The sequence below is a fragment of the Nicotiana tomentosiformis genome, chromosome 1 (genome assembly GCF_000390325.3).
Source record: "Nicotiana tomentosiformis chromosome 1, ASM39032v3, whole genome shotgun sequence".
Taxonomy (NCBI): Eukaryota; Viridiplantae; Streptophyta; class Magnoliopsida; order Solanales; family Solanaceae; genus Nicotiana; species Nicotiana tomentosiformis.
Genome location: NC_090812.1, coordinates 51356977 through 51374556, shown reverse-complemented (window position 1 = coordinate 51374556; position 17580 = coordinate 51356977). Strand labels below are relative to the sequence as shown.

Sequence of the window (17580 nt, the reverse complement as noted above, 5' to 3'; positions counted from 1 at the left end):
TTGCATATATTCTGGTTGGTGAGAGGCCATTAGCTGCAGATGTTCAGACTTTGGCTAATCAGTTCGTGAGGTTAGATACTTCAGAACCTAGTCGGGTTCTGGCTTGCACAGTTGCTCGGTCTTCTTTATATGAGCGCGTCAGAGAGAGGCAGTATGATGATCCTCATTTACTTGTCCTTAAGTACACGGTGTGGCACGGTGATGCCAAACAGGTTGTTGTGGGGGAAGATGGAGTTCTGCGAATGCAGGGTCGTATTTGTGTGCCTAATGTGGATGGGCTTCGTGAATTAATTTTGTAAGAGGCACACAGTTCCAGGTATTCGATTCATCCAGGTACCGCCAAAATGTATCAATATTTGTAGCAACATTATTGGTGGAGGAGAATGAAAAAGGATATAGTTGCATATGTAGCTCGGTGTCTGAATTGCCAGCAAGTTAAGTACGAGCATCAGAGACCTGGTGGTTTGCTTCAGAAGTTAGAAATTCCTAAATGGAAATGGGAGAGTATCACTATGGATTTTGTTGTTGGACTCCCACGGACTCAGAGAAAATTTGGCGCAGTTTGGGTCATTGCAAACAGGTTAACCGAATCAGCACATTTCATTCCAGTGGTAGTTACCTATTCTTCAGAAAGGTTACCTGAAATTTACATTCGTGAGATTGCTTGCCTTCACGGTGTGCCCGTGTCTATTATTTCAGATCGAGGTACGCATTTTACCTCACATTTCTGGAGGGCTGTACATCATGAGTTAGGCACGCGGGTGGAGTTGAGTACATCATTTCATCCACAGACAGACGGACAGTCAGAGCGCACTATTCAGATATTGGAAGATATGCTTCGCGCTTGTGTTATAGACTTTGGAGGTTCTTGGGATCAATTCTTACCACTTGCGGAGTTTGCTTATAATAATAGCTACCAGTCGAGCATTCGTATGGCTCCATATGAGGCATTATATGGGAGGCGATGCCGATTGCCAGTTGGCTGGTTTGAACCGGGAGAGGCTCGGTTGTTAGGTACCGATTTGGTATAGGATGCCTTGGATAAGTTCAAGATTATTCAGGATCGAATTCGCATAGCTCAGTCTAGGCAAAAGAGTTATGCCGGCCGTAAAGTTCGTGATATTGCGTTCATGGTTAGAGAAAGAATATTGCTTCGAGTTTCACCTATGAAAGGTGTAATGAGGTTCGGAAAGAAGAGCAAGTTGAGCCCTAGGTATATCGGACCCTTTGAAATTCTTGAAAGGGTGGATGAAGTAGCCTATAGGCTTGCATTACCACCTAGTTTATCAGCGGTTCATCTGGTGTTCTATGTGTCTATGCTCCGGAAATATTATGGTGATCTGTCCCATGTGTTAGATTTTAGCTCAGTCCAATTGGACAAAGATTTGACTTACGAGGAGGAGCCGGTGGCTATTCTAGCCCGACAGGTCCGACAGTTGAGGTCTAAGAGTTATCCTTCAGTTCGGGTGTAATGGAGAGGTCAGCCGGTAGAGGCATCTACCTGGGAGTCTGAGTCGGACATGCAGAGTAAATATCCACACTTATTCACCAGCTCAGGTACTTTTTCTTTCTAACTCTGTTCGAGGACGAACGTTTGTTTTAGAGGTGGAGAATGTGATGACCCAAAATGTCATCTTTAAATTTAATAAGTAATTATGTGTTCTAAGACCTCGAAAAGCACCATTTATCATTCCTCGACTTACGTGCACAGTCCGTACAATTTTTCGGAAAGGTTTTATGTGAAAAATGGATTAAAATATGAAATAGAGCTTTAAAACTCAACCGAGTTGAATTTGGTCATCGTTTTGAGCAAACGGACCCGGATCAGTGTTTTGACAATTCTAGTAGGTCCGTATCGTGATTTGGGACTTGGGCGTATGCCCGAAATCGAATTCCGAGGTCCCTAGCCCGAGATATGGAATTTTGATGAAAAATTAAAAGCTTGAAAGCTTAATAATTTTTAAGAAATTACTGATGTTGGATTTATTGACCCCGGGTCCGTATTTTGGTTCTGGAGTCCGGTATAGGTCCACTATAATATTTATGACCTGTCTGCCAAATTTGGTAAGAATCGGAGTTGATTTGACGTCATTCGGACGTCCGGTTGTGAGAATATAAGTTTTAAAGTTTTCTTGAAAACTTCCTTTTATTTGATATCCGATTCGTAGTTCTAGGTGTTATTTTGGCGATTTGATCGCGTGAGAAAGTTTGTATGATATTTTAGGACTTGGGTGCATATTTGGTTTGGAGCCCCGAGGGCTCGGGTGAGTTTCAGATAGGCTACAAGATGATTTTGAACTTAGAAAATCTTGTTTTTGAGCTTCTGTTGTCATCTGGTGCATTGTGCTTTGCGATCGCGAAGCCATTCCTGCGATCGCGAAGAGAAAATTTTAAGCCATGAGTTTTACTCTTCGCGTTCGCGAAGATAGGCACGTGAACGCGAAAGGCTAGCTCCCAGTGCACTGCGAACGCGAGCTCAAAGTTGCGATCGTGAAGAAGGAATGAGGCAGAAGCTGAAGGTGAAGAAGGAATGAGGCAGAAGCTGAAGCACCGAAATTGTTCTACGCGATCGCATAAACCTGTACGCGATCGCGTAAGGCTGAGAAATTGTTCTTTGCGATCGCATGGCCTTATACGCGATCACGTAGTGTTAAACAAACCTGGGCACATTTTGTTCTACGCGATCGCGAACGAATTTTCGCGATCGCGATGAATAAAAATCTGAAAAACAGAACTTAAGTTGTGGAAATGGGGCTTCGACCCATTTTCAACCATTTTCAATTTTGAGCTCGGGTAAGGCGATTCTTGGGCGATTTTTACGGAAAAACATTGGGGTAAGTGTTCCTTATCCTATATTAATTATATTTCATGATTTCATACTCATTTATATCATGAATTCGTGAATTTATGGAAGAAAAATCAGATTTTTATAAAATCTTCCAAAAACAAAAATTTAAGATTTGATGGTCCATTTGACATCGGAATTTGATAAATTTTATATGGTTGGACTCGTATCGGAACGGGTGTTCGGATTTCGTAAGTTTTTCTGAGATTTGAGACGTCGGTCCCATTGTCGAATATTTTAATGAATTTCGGATTTTTATCCGAAAAATTAGTAAATTCATATGGAATTAATTCCTATGATTTGTATTGATAATATTGAATTGTTTATGAATAAATATAAAGCTTTTGGAGACAAATTTAAAAGGAAAAGTTGTGGCCGAGTAGTTGATTGGAATTTGCAAAGCGAGGTAAGTGTCGTGGTTAAACTTGACTTGAGGGAATAGAACTCTTAAATTATTTGTTATGTAAAATGCATGTGAACGACGTATAGGCGAGGTGACGAGTGTCTATATGTCGTCAAATTAATTGTTTGCATAATTACTTAAAAAATCATAAATTATTTTAAATCATGAATTAATTATAATAATAATTATTTCTCTCCTATTCTTTGTCAAATATTAATTCTTGAATTCCTGCATTAATTGTTACATGCTATTTGAATTATGTGTCTTAATTTTTATCTGACATTTAACATATTAAATATTAAACTGCCTATTTTCTCTTTGATTTCCATAATAATTTGCTATTTATTATTGTTTGTTTCATAATTAAATCATAATTATTGTATGCTTGTTGTCTTATAATTTTATATTAATTATTGTATTTATTGGGGAAATTTCTTCTATAAGAATTGGTAAATGGATATGTTGGAGGATCGGGTTACACACCGCAACAGAATTGATTCAAATGGATATATTGGAGGATCGGGTTGCACGCCGCAACAAACTTATTAAAAAGTCCATATTGGAGGATCGGGTTGCACGTCGCAACAGACTTATTAAAAGTCAATATTTGAGGGATCGGATTGCACGCCGCAATAGACTTATTTAAAAGTCAATATATATACTTGATTAAAAATAATTATATGAGAGGATTGAAAATGAATATATTGTGAGAGCGGGTTGCACGCTGCAACAGAATTGAAGGTGAATATATTGTGAGAGCGGGTTGAACGCTGTAACAGAATTGAATATGAATATATTGTGAGAGCGGGTTGCACGCTGCAACAGAATTGATGGAAATGATAATTGGTTATGACTCCTGAATTGGCTTCAATTATTATAAATGAGTTACCTGATTTATTTCTATTATTATTGTTGTTACTAATATTGCGTACAGGTAATGTAAGTGACCGGCTTTAGCCTCGTCACTACTTCGTCGAGGTTAGGCTCAGCACTTACCAGTACATGGGGTCGGTTGTACTCATACTACACTCTGCACTTCTTGTGCAGATTTTGGAGTTGGTCCCAGCGGCGTACCATAGAGTTGCTCGGATTTCAGCTACTCAGAGGAGACTTGAGGTATAACTGCACGACGTCCGCAGTTTTAAAGTCCCCGTCTACTTTACTTTAGTTGTGTTTATTTTCAGACAATTTTATTTTATTCAGGCCCTTATTTGTATTATTCTAGAAGCTCGTGCACTTGTGACACCAAATTCTGGGATGGTATTTAGACACCGTTGTTTTATGGATTACTCACTATAATCCAGACTTTACTTCCGCAATCGTTCTTTGTTATTAATAAATTTAAAAATTATTTAAAAATTGGTTATTATTATTCTAACGTTGACTTGTCTAGCAAGTGAAATATTATGCGCCATCACGATCCGAAGGTGGAATTTCGGGTCGTGACAGAAACAGGAAGAAGAGGTACCATGAAGACCTTGTGGATCATGCATTAAGAGATCACTTCGAGTGGTTGAAGTAGTTTCCTTTTTTATGCGCTAATATTAACTTAGGAATAAGATACAAACTTGGTAAGGGGCAGGGTAGAGTGGCAACAACTGCAAAATTTTGTTTGCAACTTATTGGTAACACTCTTCTCCTTTTTCATGACCCATTAAAACAACAGTTCCATTGATGACAAGGAAAATAATGACTAAAATGTAAAAGGTATCAGAATCAACTTTTATGAGTGAAATATCTAACCCATATTTTAAACGAAATATGTTGTGCAAGCAGATTTTGTTATTTACAATCTTGTAAAATCACCAGATAACTCATTCCTTGGATCTGGTTCCGTATAACTTAGCTTGCTTGTTTTGCCGCCTTCATCGCCTAGTTTAATGCTCTTGTGCATATAAGATACTAAAAATATTTAACACAAATTTCCAATGCTAAAATGAAAGAATAAGAACTAAATAGGCAACACATGCAAACGGACCCGGATCAATATTTTGACAATTCTAGTAGGTCCGTATCGTGATTTGGGACTTGGGCGTATGTCCGAAATCGAATTCCGAGGTCCCTAGCCCGTGATATGGAATTTTGATGAAAAATTAAAAGCTTGAAAGGTTAATAATTTTTAAGAAATTACTGATGTTGGATTTATTGACCCCGGGTCCGTATTTTGGTTCTGGAGTTCGGTATAGGTCCACTATAATATTTATGACCTGTCTGCCGAATTTGGTAAGAATCGGAGTTGATTTGACGTCATTCGGACGTCCGGTTGTGAGAATATAAGTTTTAAAGTTTTCTTGAAAACTTCCTTTTATTTGATATCCGATTCGTAGTTCTAGGTGTTATTTTGGCGATTTGATCGCGCGAGAAAGTTCGTATGATATTTTAGGACTTGGGTGCATGTTTGGTTTGGAGCCCCGAGGGCTCGGGAGAGTTTCGGATAGGATACAAGATGATTTTGAACTTAGAAAATCTTGTTTTTGAGCTTCTGTTGTCATCTGGTGCATTGTGCTTCGCGATCGCGAAGAGAAAATTTTAAGCCATGAGTTTTACTCTTCGCGTTCGCGAAGATAGGCACGTGAACGCGAAAGGCTAGCTCCCAGTGCACTGCGAACGCGAGCTCAAAGTTGCGATCGTGAAGAAGGAATGAGGCAGAAGTTGAAGCACCGAAATTGTTCTACGCGATCGCATAAACCTGTACGCGATCGCGTAAGGCTGAGAAATTATTCTCTGCGATCGCATGGCCTTATACGCGATCACGTAGTGTTAAACAAACCTGGGCAAATTTTGTTCTACGCGATCGCGAACGAATTTTCGCGATCGCGATGAATAAAAATCTGAAAAACAGAACTTAAGTTGTGGAAATGGGGCTTCGACCCATTTTCAACCATTTTCAATTTTGAGCTCGGGTAAGGCGATTCTTGGGCGATTTTCACGGAAAAATATTGGGGTAAGTGTTCCTTATCCTATATTAATTATATTTTATAATTTCATACTCATTTATATCATGAATCCGTAAATTTATGGAAGAAAAATCAGATTTTTATAAAATCTTCCAAAAACGAAAATTTAAGATTTGCTGGTCCATTTGACATCGGAATTTGATAAATTTTATATGGTTGGACTCGTATCGAAACGGGTGTTCGGATTTCGTAAGTTTTTCCGAGATTTGAGCCGTGGGTCCCATTATCGAATATTTTAATGAATTTCGGATTTTTATCCGAAAAATTAATAAATTTATATGGAATTAATTTTTATGATTCGTATTGATAATATTGAATTGTTTATGAATAAATATAAAGCTTTTGGAGACAAATTTAAAAGGAAAAGTTGTGACCGAGTAGTTGATTGGAATTTGCAAAGCGAGGTAAGTGTCGTGGTTAAACTTGACTTGAGGGAATAGAACTCTTAAATTATTTGTTATGTGAAATGCATGTGAACGACGTATAGGCGAGGTGACGAGTGTCTATATGTCGTCAAATTAATTGTTTGCATAATTACTTGAAAAATCATAAATAATTTTAAATCATGAATTAATTATTATAATAATTATTTCTCTCTTATTCTTTGTCAAATATTAATTCTTGAATTCCTGCATTAATTGTTACATGCTATTTGAATTATGTGTCTTAATATTTATCTGACATTTAGCATATTAAATATTAAACTGCCTATTTTCTCCTTGATTTCCATAATAATTTGCTATTTGTTATTGTTTGTTTCATAATTAAATCATAATTATTGTATGCTTGTTGTCTTATAATTTTATATTAATTGTTGTATTTATTGGGGAAATTTCTTCTATAAGAATTGGTAAATGGATATATTGGAGGATCGGGTTACACACCGCAACAGAATTGATTCAAATGGATATATTGGAGGATTGGGTTGCACGCCGCAACAAACTTATTAAAAAGTCCATATTGGAGGATCGGGTTGCACGTCGCAACAGACTTATTAAAAGTCAATATTTGGGGGATCGGATTGCACGCCGCAATAGACTTATTTAAAAGTCAATATATATACTTAATTAAAAATAATTATATGAGAGGATTGAAAATGAATATATTGTGAGAGCGGGTTGCACGTTGCAACAGAATTGAAGGTGAATATATTGTGAGAGAGGGTTGCACGCTGTAACAGAATTGAATATGAATATATTATGAGAGCGGGTTGCACGCTGTAACAGAATTGAATATGAATATATTGTGAGAGCGGGTTGCACGCTGCAACAGAATTGATGGAAATGATAATTGGTTATGACTGGTGAATTGGCTTCAATTATTATAAATGAGTTACCTGATTTATTTCTATTATTGTTATTGTTACTAATATTGCGTACAGGTAATGTAAGTGACCGGCCTTAGCCTCGTCACTACTTCGTCGAGGTTAGGCTCAGCACTTACCAGTATATGGGGTCAGTTGTACTCATACTACACTCTGTACTTCTTGTGCAGATTTTGGAGTTGGTCCCAGCGGCGTACCATAGACTTGCTCGGATTTCAGCTACTCAGAGGAGACTTGAGGTATAACTGTACGACGTCCGCAGTTTTAAAGTCCCCGTCTACTTTACTTTAGTTGTGTGTTTATTTCCATACAACTTTATTTTATTCAGGCCCTTATTTGTATTATTCTAGAAGCTCGTGCACTTGTGACACCAAATTCTGGGATGGTATTTAGACACCGTTATTTTATGGATTACTCACTATATTCCAGACTTTACTTCCGCAATCGTTCTTTGTTATTAATAAATTTAAAAATTATTTAAAAATTGGTTATTATTATTCTAACGTTGACTTGTCTAGCAAGTGAAATATTATGCGCCATCACGATCCGAAGGTGGAAATTTCGGGTCGTGACAGAAACAGGAAGAAGAGGTACCATGAAGACCTTGTGGATCATGCATTAAGAGATCACTTCGAGTGGTTGAAGTAGTTTCCTTTTTTATGCGCTAATATTAACTTAGGAATAAGATACAAACTTGGTAAGGGGCAGGGTAGAGTGGCAACAACTGCAAAATTTTGTTTGCAACTTATTGGTAACACTCTTCTCCTTTTTCATGACCCATTAAAACAACAGTTCCATTGATGACAAGGAAAATAATGACTAAAATGTAAAAGGTATCAGAATCAACTTTTATGAGTGAAATATCTAACCCATATTTTAAACGAAATATGTTGTGCAAGCAGATTTTGTTATTTACAATCTTGTAAAATCACCAGATAATTCATTCCTTGGATCTGGTTCCGTATAACTTAGCTTGCTTGTTTTGCCGCCTTCATCGCCTAGTTTAATGCTCTTGTGCATATAAGATACTAAATATATTTAACAGAAATTTCCAATGCTAAAATGAAAGAATAAGAACTAAACAGGCAACACGTGCAAATATCAATCTTATATCAGCAAACCGACCTAAATAATGGCCCAATATGGTGTCCCCAGTTTAAAAGAAGTGCAAGTGAATGTGCTAGTACATCTAGGTTGTGACTGATAACATTTGGGCTCGACTACACCATCTGCTTTAACGCTTGAATGTATATCTTTACCCTCTATCTGTACTACTCCTGCTCGGGCATGAATAATATATATATATTGATACAAGCCTTGCTGGCCATAAATCCACTTATATTTTGTGTGAACTATTTTGGCAATAATTTTATCGAGTGTCTAATGATTTTCTTCATCGCTTGTGATAATTTATTAACAATTTAATTGTATATCTGTTGGTTTTCTTCAACGGATGAGCTAATTCATTAACATCATGAATAACAGTTTTTGAATTATAATTGTTATATTCTTTATACTTTGAAAGGTTGTAATTAATGAGAAGAAATAAAATTCTCAAGTTTACATACGCCATTCCGTAAGAAACCCAAAGGCCTTACTAAAAGCTGACCATCTTATCGGTCCCACATTTGTATTTATTTAATTTAATTTTTTGTATTTTTATCTTTATTAGAATATTGTGCATTTACCTCTTTGTACATCAATGCTATTGGAATAGTATTTGATTGTAAAGGTAAAGTAAATTTGTAAATTAATTTTTGACTTAAAGTTGATTAACCTAATTAATTAATTGCTCCACATTAAGTTAGTTCAAATAAATCATTAGGTAAAAGATAATTTGGTCATTCAGCTATATTTTAATCTTTTAACTTTGACTTAGGGTCTTCACACTTATAATATATATATTATAGATTTAATTCATTTGTAATTTTAGGTCTGATGTTTTTAGTTTTATTTAATATTTTTTGGAAGAAAAGGGTAAGGAGGATAGAAAAGAGAGTGGTAGCAGTAATGGGTCTCCATATTTTCCGGCGAGCAAGATGGTAGTGGTTGTCAGAATTAACGAAAAAGGAGGAGATAGTAGTGATGGTTTTCAGATCTGAAAAAGATGAAGAAAGCGGTGATTGGAGTGGTGGTAGCGTTAGCAGGCAATAATGGCAGAAGGTGGTGGAGCTGGTTCGAAAAAGGAGGAAGAAGCGGCATGGCGGTGGCGGTAATGGCAAATCTGAAAATAAAGCGACAGTATTGGTGGAGGAGGTGAGGTGACTGAAGAAAGAAGAGAAAGGTGGATTATGGTGGCGGCGCCGACGGCACTGGCGCCAATGGTGGTTGGCGGAGAAGTTATGGCAAAGAAGAATAAATAACAAATAGATTAAAAAAAAGAGCAAAAAGCTAAAAATAGTAGTCCCTTCTTTCACTTTTAATTATCCATTATACTAATTTTTTTTTTTCATTTTTGCTTGTCCATTTTAGCAAATCAAGATAAAGATAACTTTTTATTTTATTTTATTCTTATCAATAGTTACTCATTTCCAAAAGTATTTCCCAAGATATTTTGAAATGCTATCATTATTAGGGGTTATAAAGTAAAATACATACTACAATTATTAATCTATTCGTTTCAATTTATGTGAACCTATTTGACTGAGCACGGAGTTTAAGAAAAGAGAGAAGACTTTTGAACTTATGGTGTAAAATATGACACATATATTTTGTGTGGCTATAAATCATTGCATAAAAGTAAATTATTTTCAAATAAGGAAAGGGGTCACTCTTTTACGGACTAAAAAAAAATAGGTTCACATAAATTAAAACGGATAAAATATTTCTTAAGAGGCGTGAAAAGTTCAAAGTGAACGAGTAAAAATGAACGAAGGGAGTAAATCTCACACTCTTAAGGTAGTTGTGTATCACACATACTATGCCATATGAGCAAAAAGTGTTTAATGGATACAAATTTTGAATAGTGTAAGTGTTCAATTGGAACAAATTTTAAACGAAAAAATATCAAATATATCCCCTACTATCGAAAATTATTTAAACATATTTTTCGTTATACTATTTGGTCATTTCAAACCCTATTGTTATACTATGAAATAATTTGCCCGTATTTTTATGGAGGGCCACGTATGCCCAAGTAATCTACCCGGTTCAAACTCACCAACTCGACTCGCCCTTCATCCTTTCTTGTTCAAACAATGGGTTCTTTCATCTCCTTCACTTTGCTTTTTACTATTACCTTAACCGGCGAAGATTGTGGACAAAAAAGTTGATATACAATAGTTATAACAAATGAAGCCTCTACAACCCATTAGTCATTTAAGTCATCCCCTTTTTCGCAAAATAGCAAAAATTTATAATGTTGAACGGAGAACTCAGTTAGGACAAAATTGAGGCAAAATGGCAAACCCATTTGAGAACAAAAAGGCGTAGAACTTTGTTCATTCTTCATTCTCACCATTAGAGTTCTTACTACGATGGGTCTTAAAGAAATTACTAAAGCTGAAGTTTTTGGACTTCCCAAGTTCTTAGAATGCAGCCATGGTGGTGGTGGTGGCGGTGGGAAAAAACTTGCCCAGTATGATGTATGTCATTGCTAATTCTAACTGGAAATTCAAGATTCTAAACCCAAGCATTGAAAATTCTTGGTGATTAGTCAATGATTATGCTTAAATATCTCTCCGAAGGTGGAGGTGGATATTAAGGCGGCATTACATTCCAAACTCAAAATCCTTCACAAATCCAATTACTCTCTCAACCAAATCCCTTAACTCCTAATTCCCAAATGGCTCGTACAAAACAAATTGCCCGAAAATCCACCAAAGGGAAATCTCAGAGAAAGCAATTAGCCAGAAAAGCAGTCAGAGAGTCAGCTCCGGCAACCGAAGGAGTGAAGAAGCCTCACAGATTCAGGCCAGGGACAGTGGCGCTCCGTGAAATTTGCAAGTACCAGAAATTGACTGAGCTTTCCAACGTTTGGTTCGAGAGAGAGCTCAAGACTAATCTCCGCTTTCAGAGTTCGGCTGTGGCTGAGCTTGAGGAAGCTTCTGATGACTTTGGTGTTGAAAAGGATGAAATTAATCAAAGGATTTCGGGTAAAAACCTTTTAAAGGACCGAATATTTTAATTGGGCATGTGTCTTTTAATAAGGAGGTGACACGTGACCCTCTCTTAAAAATAAGAGTAAATTTGTTTCGGGTTTGAAATGACCAAATAGAATAACGAATCATATATTTAAATAATTTCAATAAATAAATTTGTCTGGTTTTGAATAATTCAAGTAAATCAATTACTTAACGCGTGGGGTTTCTCTTTGCTAAAAGAATTGCCACGTGAAAAACGGTAACGTCCAAGGGGTCAACAGATTATGTGAGCTGGTAGGCTCCGGAGGAATATGATATTTTTATTGTACTGTTTAATTTTATTTTTGAACAGTTATATTTAGGAATTTTCTAACAAACTCAGGTAAAAGTTGTTAGTATACAAGGTTCAAACTATATAAATTTGGATATTTACATATTTAAATAATGTGTAAGAGACTACTATATATCACAACTCTTTAAGTCAATGGTGAACCCAAAATCGGGTATGTGTATACTTCCTCCAAATAAAATTCGTCATAGACGTGCGCTGCAGCATACCTAGGGCCTAGGGCGCGCAGAGACTCCGGTGAGTTTGCCTTCAAAAGAGCCCGGGCATAACCCGATCATGAATAAATAATTTCTGGTGCCCGCACGTGGGTTCATTCCCACACCTGTGCCCATCCAATAGCACGTAGCTATCATAACAATTCAGGCAACTGGCTCGTGAGGCCTACTCTGTCGCACGATGGACCTTGCCTAGGGCCAGGCAACGCCTAGCTTGGCGCTTGATTCTGGGCCTTGTTCGATTTTTTCCTTTTCGTGTTCTTTTTTATTTGGGGGCCTAAGGCAAAAGCCTTACTTGGAACAACATTAGAGCCGGCCCTGGTCATATGTTACATTGTGTGCGTACATCTATATTTACATCTACACCTATATATATATATATATATATATATATATATCAAAATGGAAGAATTTTCTCATTCGTATAAGCTTATTTGGCCAAGTTTCTTTTTGATTCCAAGTAAGGCTTATAGAATGAGAAAATCCTTCCATTTTGATATATATATATATATATATCAAAATGGAAGGATTTTCTCATTCTATAAGCCTATTTGGCCAAGTTTCTTTTTGGCTAAAAGTATTTTTTTCCTCTAAAGTTAAGGTATTTGTTCAAGCTTTAGAACTTCTAAACATGTCATAATTCGGAACGACAACGCTTGCCATAAAAATGAATAATTTTTTAAAAATATTTTAGAAAGACTCTTTCCAAGCCTTTGAATCTCTATTATCGGCTATACTTCCTTTGGTACCCACCCGATACCGATTACACATTTTGCACCCCGGTCAGCAGAAGAATATATTTAACCCTTTTCTAAATCTTAAATAAAGTGTCTAAGAAAAAAAGTCTGACAAGTATAGGGGCAGCGTATAATTTGACCTTATTTTCTTTTAGCTCATATGCTTGTGCTCTTAGTGAGCTTACATGGCTTTTCAGCAGTAGTGCATCAAAGCGGCTATCCACGTGTATACATTTATGACTTCAGAGTATACCTATGGGACAAAAGTGAGTCCTGTTACAAATTTGACAAGGGACGGAAGAAAAAAAGGAATATAGGAAAATCGAGAAAGGCTTAAAGTAAGTGTGATATTATCACATTTTTCTTAATAAAGTGACCACTCCGATTTGAGGTAGATTACAATGCTTTTATGAGATACATCAAAATTCAAACATATGATTTGAAGTGGAAATTCTTTTCTATATGTAAGAATATAAACAATTAATTTAGATTGAAATTGTAATTTCTCAGAACAAGTTCTAGCCTACCACAACAGATATGTCCCTTTGTAGATTAACTAAGGAGTCTTCCTATTCAAGTACTTTGGAAACTGATGGACAAGTATTTAAATGTTAGTTTTTAGATTCTACTTTCACCACCACGGGACACTATAGATATCATTTTAAATAAGATAAAGATAATTACATTATAATCGTACTTCTAAGGTCACTCTTAAAGTTCGTTTTTATTTTCTTTTTAATGTTACAAACTATATAACAGTTCCATGTGAAAGCATTTATAACTTCAAAACTATATGAATTTTTGTATGCATATATAGAGTGAAAATTTATCTCTACATTGACTAAATTTATAAAAGGATTACTTTGTAAATTTATTCAAAAAATTCACAACGGCGCGAACATAGCTGACAGAATTAGCTCGAATCTTCCTCACTTGTTAGGGGTCGTTTGGTACAATGGTGGGATATCCCATGAGATTAGTTATCCCATCTTTTATATGGGATAACAAATCCCACCACTATATTATGAAAGTTATCTCGAGATTAGCTCATACCCCAAACCAAACATGAGATAAAGTTAATTATTATTCTTATCTGATGTACCAAACGACCCCTAAAAATCTCCAGCATAATATATGCTGAAGGACATGTATTACTACATGTTATTGTGTCATATTTATCACGGTTACAATGAAGATGAAACTCTTTTCCTAACAAAGAATAAGCCAGAAGCGGCGCCATCAGGCTGCAGAGCTAGCATTACAGGACTCTCGGCTCCTTGTTCAATAGACAATATCCCACTGTTGTAAGTCATATCTGTTTTCACAAAACCAGGGCAGACGCAATTGATCTGTATATACGGATGCTTCTTTGCCATGACCCTCGAGTAAGCATTCATCGCTGCTTTAGAGAGTATGTAGGCTGACATGAGAGAAGGACAGCCCTTGGCTTGGAGGGTATCTTCTTTATTGTCCCTTAAATATTGTTCAATAACCTCTTGTATTTTCTCCTCTGTGAGGTTATCACTCTCACTTAATACTCCTTTAGCCCATTCCTGCTTCAAGTTCTGCAAATGGAATTTCAGTTAGGTAATGGAAAGTCCCTTGAATTAATTAGCAGCTAGGAAAGCACAACTAACTTGTCAACCATTGGGTGGGTATTATTAATAGGATTCAGACTAGCAAAGTGTTCAAAAATATCCTAGTCTAATGTTTTGTATATATATACATTTTGTAGGTTATATACAAAAAATTATACACTTTTTCGTCTACCAAATGTAAATAGTTTATTGCGTGGGCTAAAAGTGAAAAAAGTGATTTGAGTAGTAAAGTTGCAAGATATTCAGAGAATTTAGAGTAAAGGAGCTAAACAAAATAAAATTCCAGTAAATTAGAAGTTCCATTTCCAGGAGGAGGAGGAGAGTAATACCTTTAGCCTTCCCATGGAAGAAGAAACGTTGACAATCCTAGGCGAATTAGATAATTGGAGCAGTGGAATAAATGCTTCGGTCATTCTCTTCACACCATAATAGTTTGTTTGCAGGCACTCTTCTGCCAGCGCATATGACTCAGTCAAAATGTTATTCCAATTGACTTGAGATCCTCCTGTCTATAGGAGAGAGAGTTGTAATATTAAGAGTGCTAAAGATGAAGTTTAAAGCAAATATTGGTTTCGATTGATTACAATGTACATGTCAAAAGGTGAATTTTCCAGAAAGAGAGACATGGCTACAAATCATGATTATTGCTTGATAGTAAATTGATTCTAGTAGTAATAGATTTCACAGCCATGTTCTGCTCTTTAATCAAATAGTTAGTACAAAGAGAGGTGTAGTAGTTAATTTAAGGGTCGCCCTAACTATGATAATTCCTCTGGTTGTAAATTCCTAACATACATTATGTTAGGTGTCTAATTGTAATTAAGGGATAAGTTATGCTATCAGGTAATTACAGCTAAATAAGCATCAATTGGTAACTTACACAATCAACTCATTAAACAAAAAGGTAATAAAGCATCAACGGACAACCCCATAAAAATGGTAACAAATCTGCCAATGTATATAACTTAAATACTTGTAGCACTAACAAAATGATTAAAAAAAACAGTTATTCACCCATATTATACATTAAAAAATAGGTTAAATAATGAACTTTTTAAAAACGGGTCAAATATGGATAAGAACCAAATTATCAAATTAAAAATGAATAACTAATGTGTTTAACTTTACATTTGTAAAGCCTCAAATTGGGAGTAACTCAAGTTTAGGAGACTAAAAATTCTCCCAAAAGTGATCATATTCAAGAAGCCAAGGATAATATGAATATCCATATTATCCGCCGGTTAACCCGTTTTTATCCGTATTAAATATGGATCTGATTGGATAATTTTTTCGTTTTTACATTACCCATTTTCGCCTCGCCCCGCCCGTTTGCCACCCCTAAATACTTGTCATATATATAGGAGTGACACCTATTCTGGTATTGAGACGTGATAGAATGATTGTAATAAAAAGGAGCTCACTCCACTGGACTCTTGTTTGGCTATAAGGGCATCAGCATCTGCAGTGACTCCACCAATTCTTGCATTGTTCACCTGAAAATACCCACAGCTCTATCACTTACCAAATTATTTTGATCATAAACAAGAAATTAAAATCAAGAACATAGCTATGATTCTACCAAGATATCAAGCCTGCCAAATTGGGTCTTAATGAATTCAGCCAAAGAAGCAATAGTGGAAGGATCCATAACATCAAGCTGCTGAAACACCACATTCTCTTTAGCCAAACCAATTAACCCTTTGAGCTTCTCTAGAGCTTCAACCCCTCTCTTCTCATTTCTAGCAGTCAAAACCACAACTACTCCCTGGGAAGCAAGCTGCCTGCATATTTCGAATCCAATCCCTTTGTTTGCCCCTGTAACTACTGCATACCTGCACCAAATATTAATTATAGATACAGAGTAAAAACGAATAAAATAATTGTATTTGCAAATGCTAAAAGAAGAAATTCAGTACTTTGTGGCTCGGCCTCTGATTTCTTCTGTCATTTAGAATAGCGTTAGTTGTGGTTTAAAGAAAGCTACAGTTTGTTTTCCTTTAGCTCATTGCTTGTGCTCTAGTTACCTTACATGGTTTTTCAACTACAGTGCATGACAAAATATGGCAAAGCGGCTATCCACGTGTATGCATTTATAACTTCACACCATACTTAAGTACTGTTAGAAATTTGATTTGATAGTAAAGAAAAACAAAAGAATATAGAAAAAGCCTTGTGGTGTGATATTATTGATGGATTATTATAAGGAGCGAAAGAAATTCTAGTATCAAAATCACATGCAATCTAGACAACTAGTATAAACGGGATTTTACGGGTTACCTCTTGAAATGTGAACAAAGCTCTTCTATCACGTGAGCCTCTAATCCCACAGCAACTCAATGAAATCTCCACCATCCGCACGATCACGATCTCCAGACGTTCCACGGTCTTCTATTGTGTTACCCAAATAATATCCGGAAGTAGCAATTTCGTGTGGGCGAAATTTCTTGGAAAATATTAGCTGAAATTTTCGGCCACCTTATTCTTCTTCCTCTAGGTGGAAAACATTATGTATTTATAGCACAAGTTTTAAGGGTTAAAACCCTTTTCCAAAAGGTTTTCTCACCTCTCTAAAGAGTTCTTTTGTTACTTATCAGAATAAGGGATTACATCTCAATTGTCTACACTGTAAACTCCATGATAAAGTGGTGCGGTAGAAAGAAGAAATAAGTCTCTTTTGGTCATGGATAAATTAATGAAGTGTTATTTAGATTTGCCTTATTCGTTTTTGGAATATTTCCTAGAAACTTGTCACGACCCAAAATCCCAACCTGTCGTGATGGCGCCTATCTCGATACTAGGCAAGCTGATAATTACAATAAACCACAATTTTTCTTTAAGTTTGAAAATATAATATTTAAATACAATACAAAATCCCACAAATACTGATACGAATACTTCCCAAAACCTGGTGTCACTGAGTACATGAGCATCTAATATGAATACAAGTCTGGAAAAATACGTTCTATAATAGTCTAAGACTAAAATACGGTAAACAAGGATATAGGGAAGGAGAGATAAGGTCTGCGAAACACAGCAGCTACCTCAAAATCTCCGGAGAAATCAACTGCGC

At 36.1% G+C, this 17580-nt stretch overlaps 2 protein-coding genes across 3 annotated transcripts; one reads left to right on the top strand and one right to left on the bottom strand.

Annotated features, from left to right (window-relative positions):
- Positions 1-11313: 11313 nt before the first annotated feature.
- On the top strand, positions 11314-11655 carry LOC104091201 (histone H3.2-like). Its single transcript, XM_009596482.4, has one exon. It carries the CDS (start codon positions 11314-11316, stop codon positions 11653-11655), a length of 342 nt encoding a protein of 113 aa, XP_009594777.1.
- A 2103-nt stretch (positions 11656-13758) lies between these two features.
- LOC104091200 ((+)-neomenthol dehydrogenase-like) lies at positions 13759-16571 on the bottom strand. 2 transcript variants are annotated; one of them, XM_009596479.4, is made up of 5 exons: positions 16427-16571; positions 16090-16342; positions 15932-16003; positions 14840-15019; positions 13759-14477 (listed from the first exon to the last, which is right to left on the bottom strand). In XM_009596479.4, exons 1-5 carry the CDS (start codon positions 16456-16458, stop codon positions 14097-14099), a joined length of 918 nt encoding a protein of 305 aa, XP_009594774.1. In that variant the 5' UTR covers positions 16459-16571; the 3' UTR covers positions 13759-14096. The 2 variants fall into 2 exon arrangements, with proteins under 2 accessions (XP_009594774.1, XP_009594776.1); XM_009596481.4 differs by lacking the exon at positions 14840-15019.
- Positions 16572-17580: the final 1009 nt, after the last annotated feature.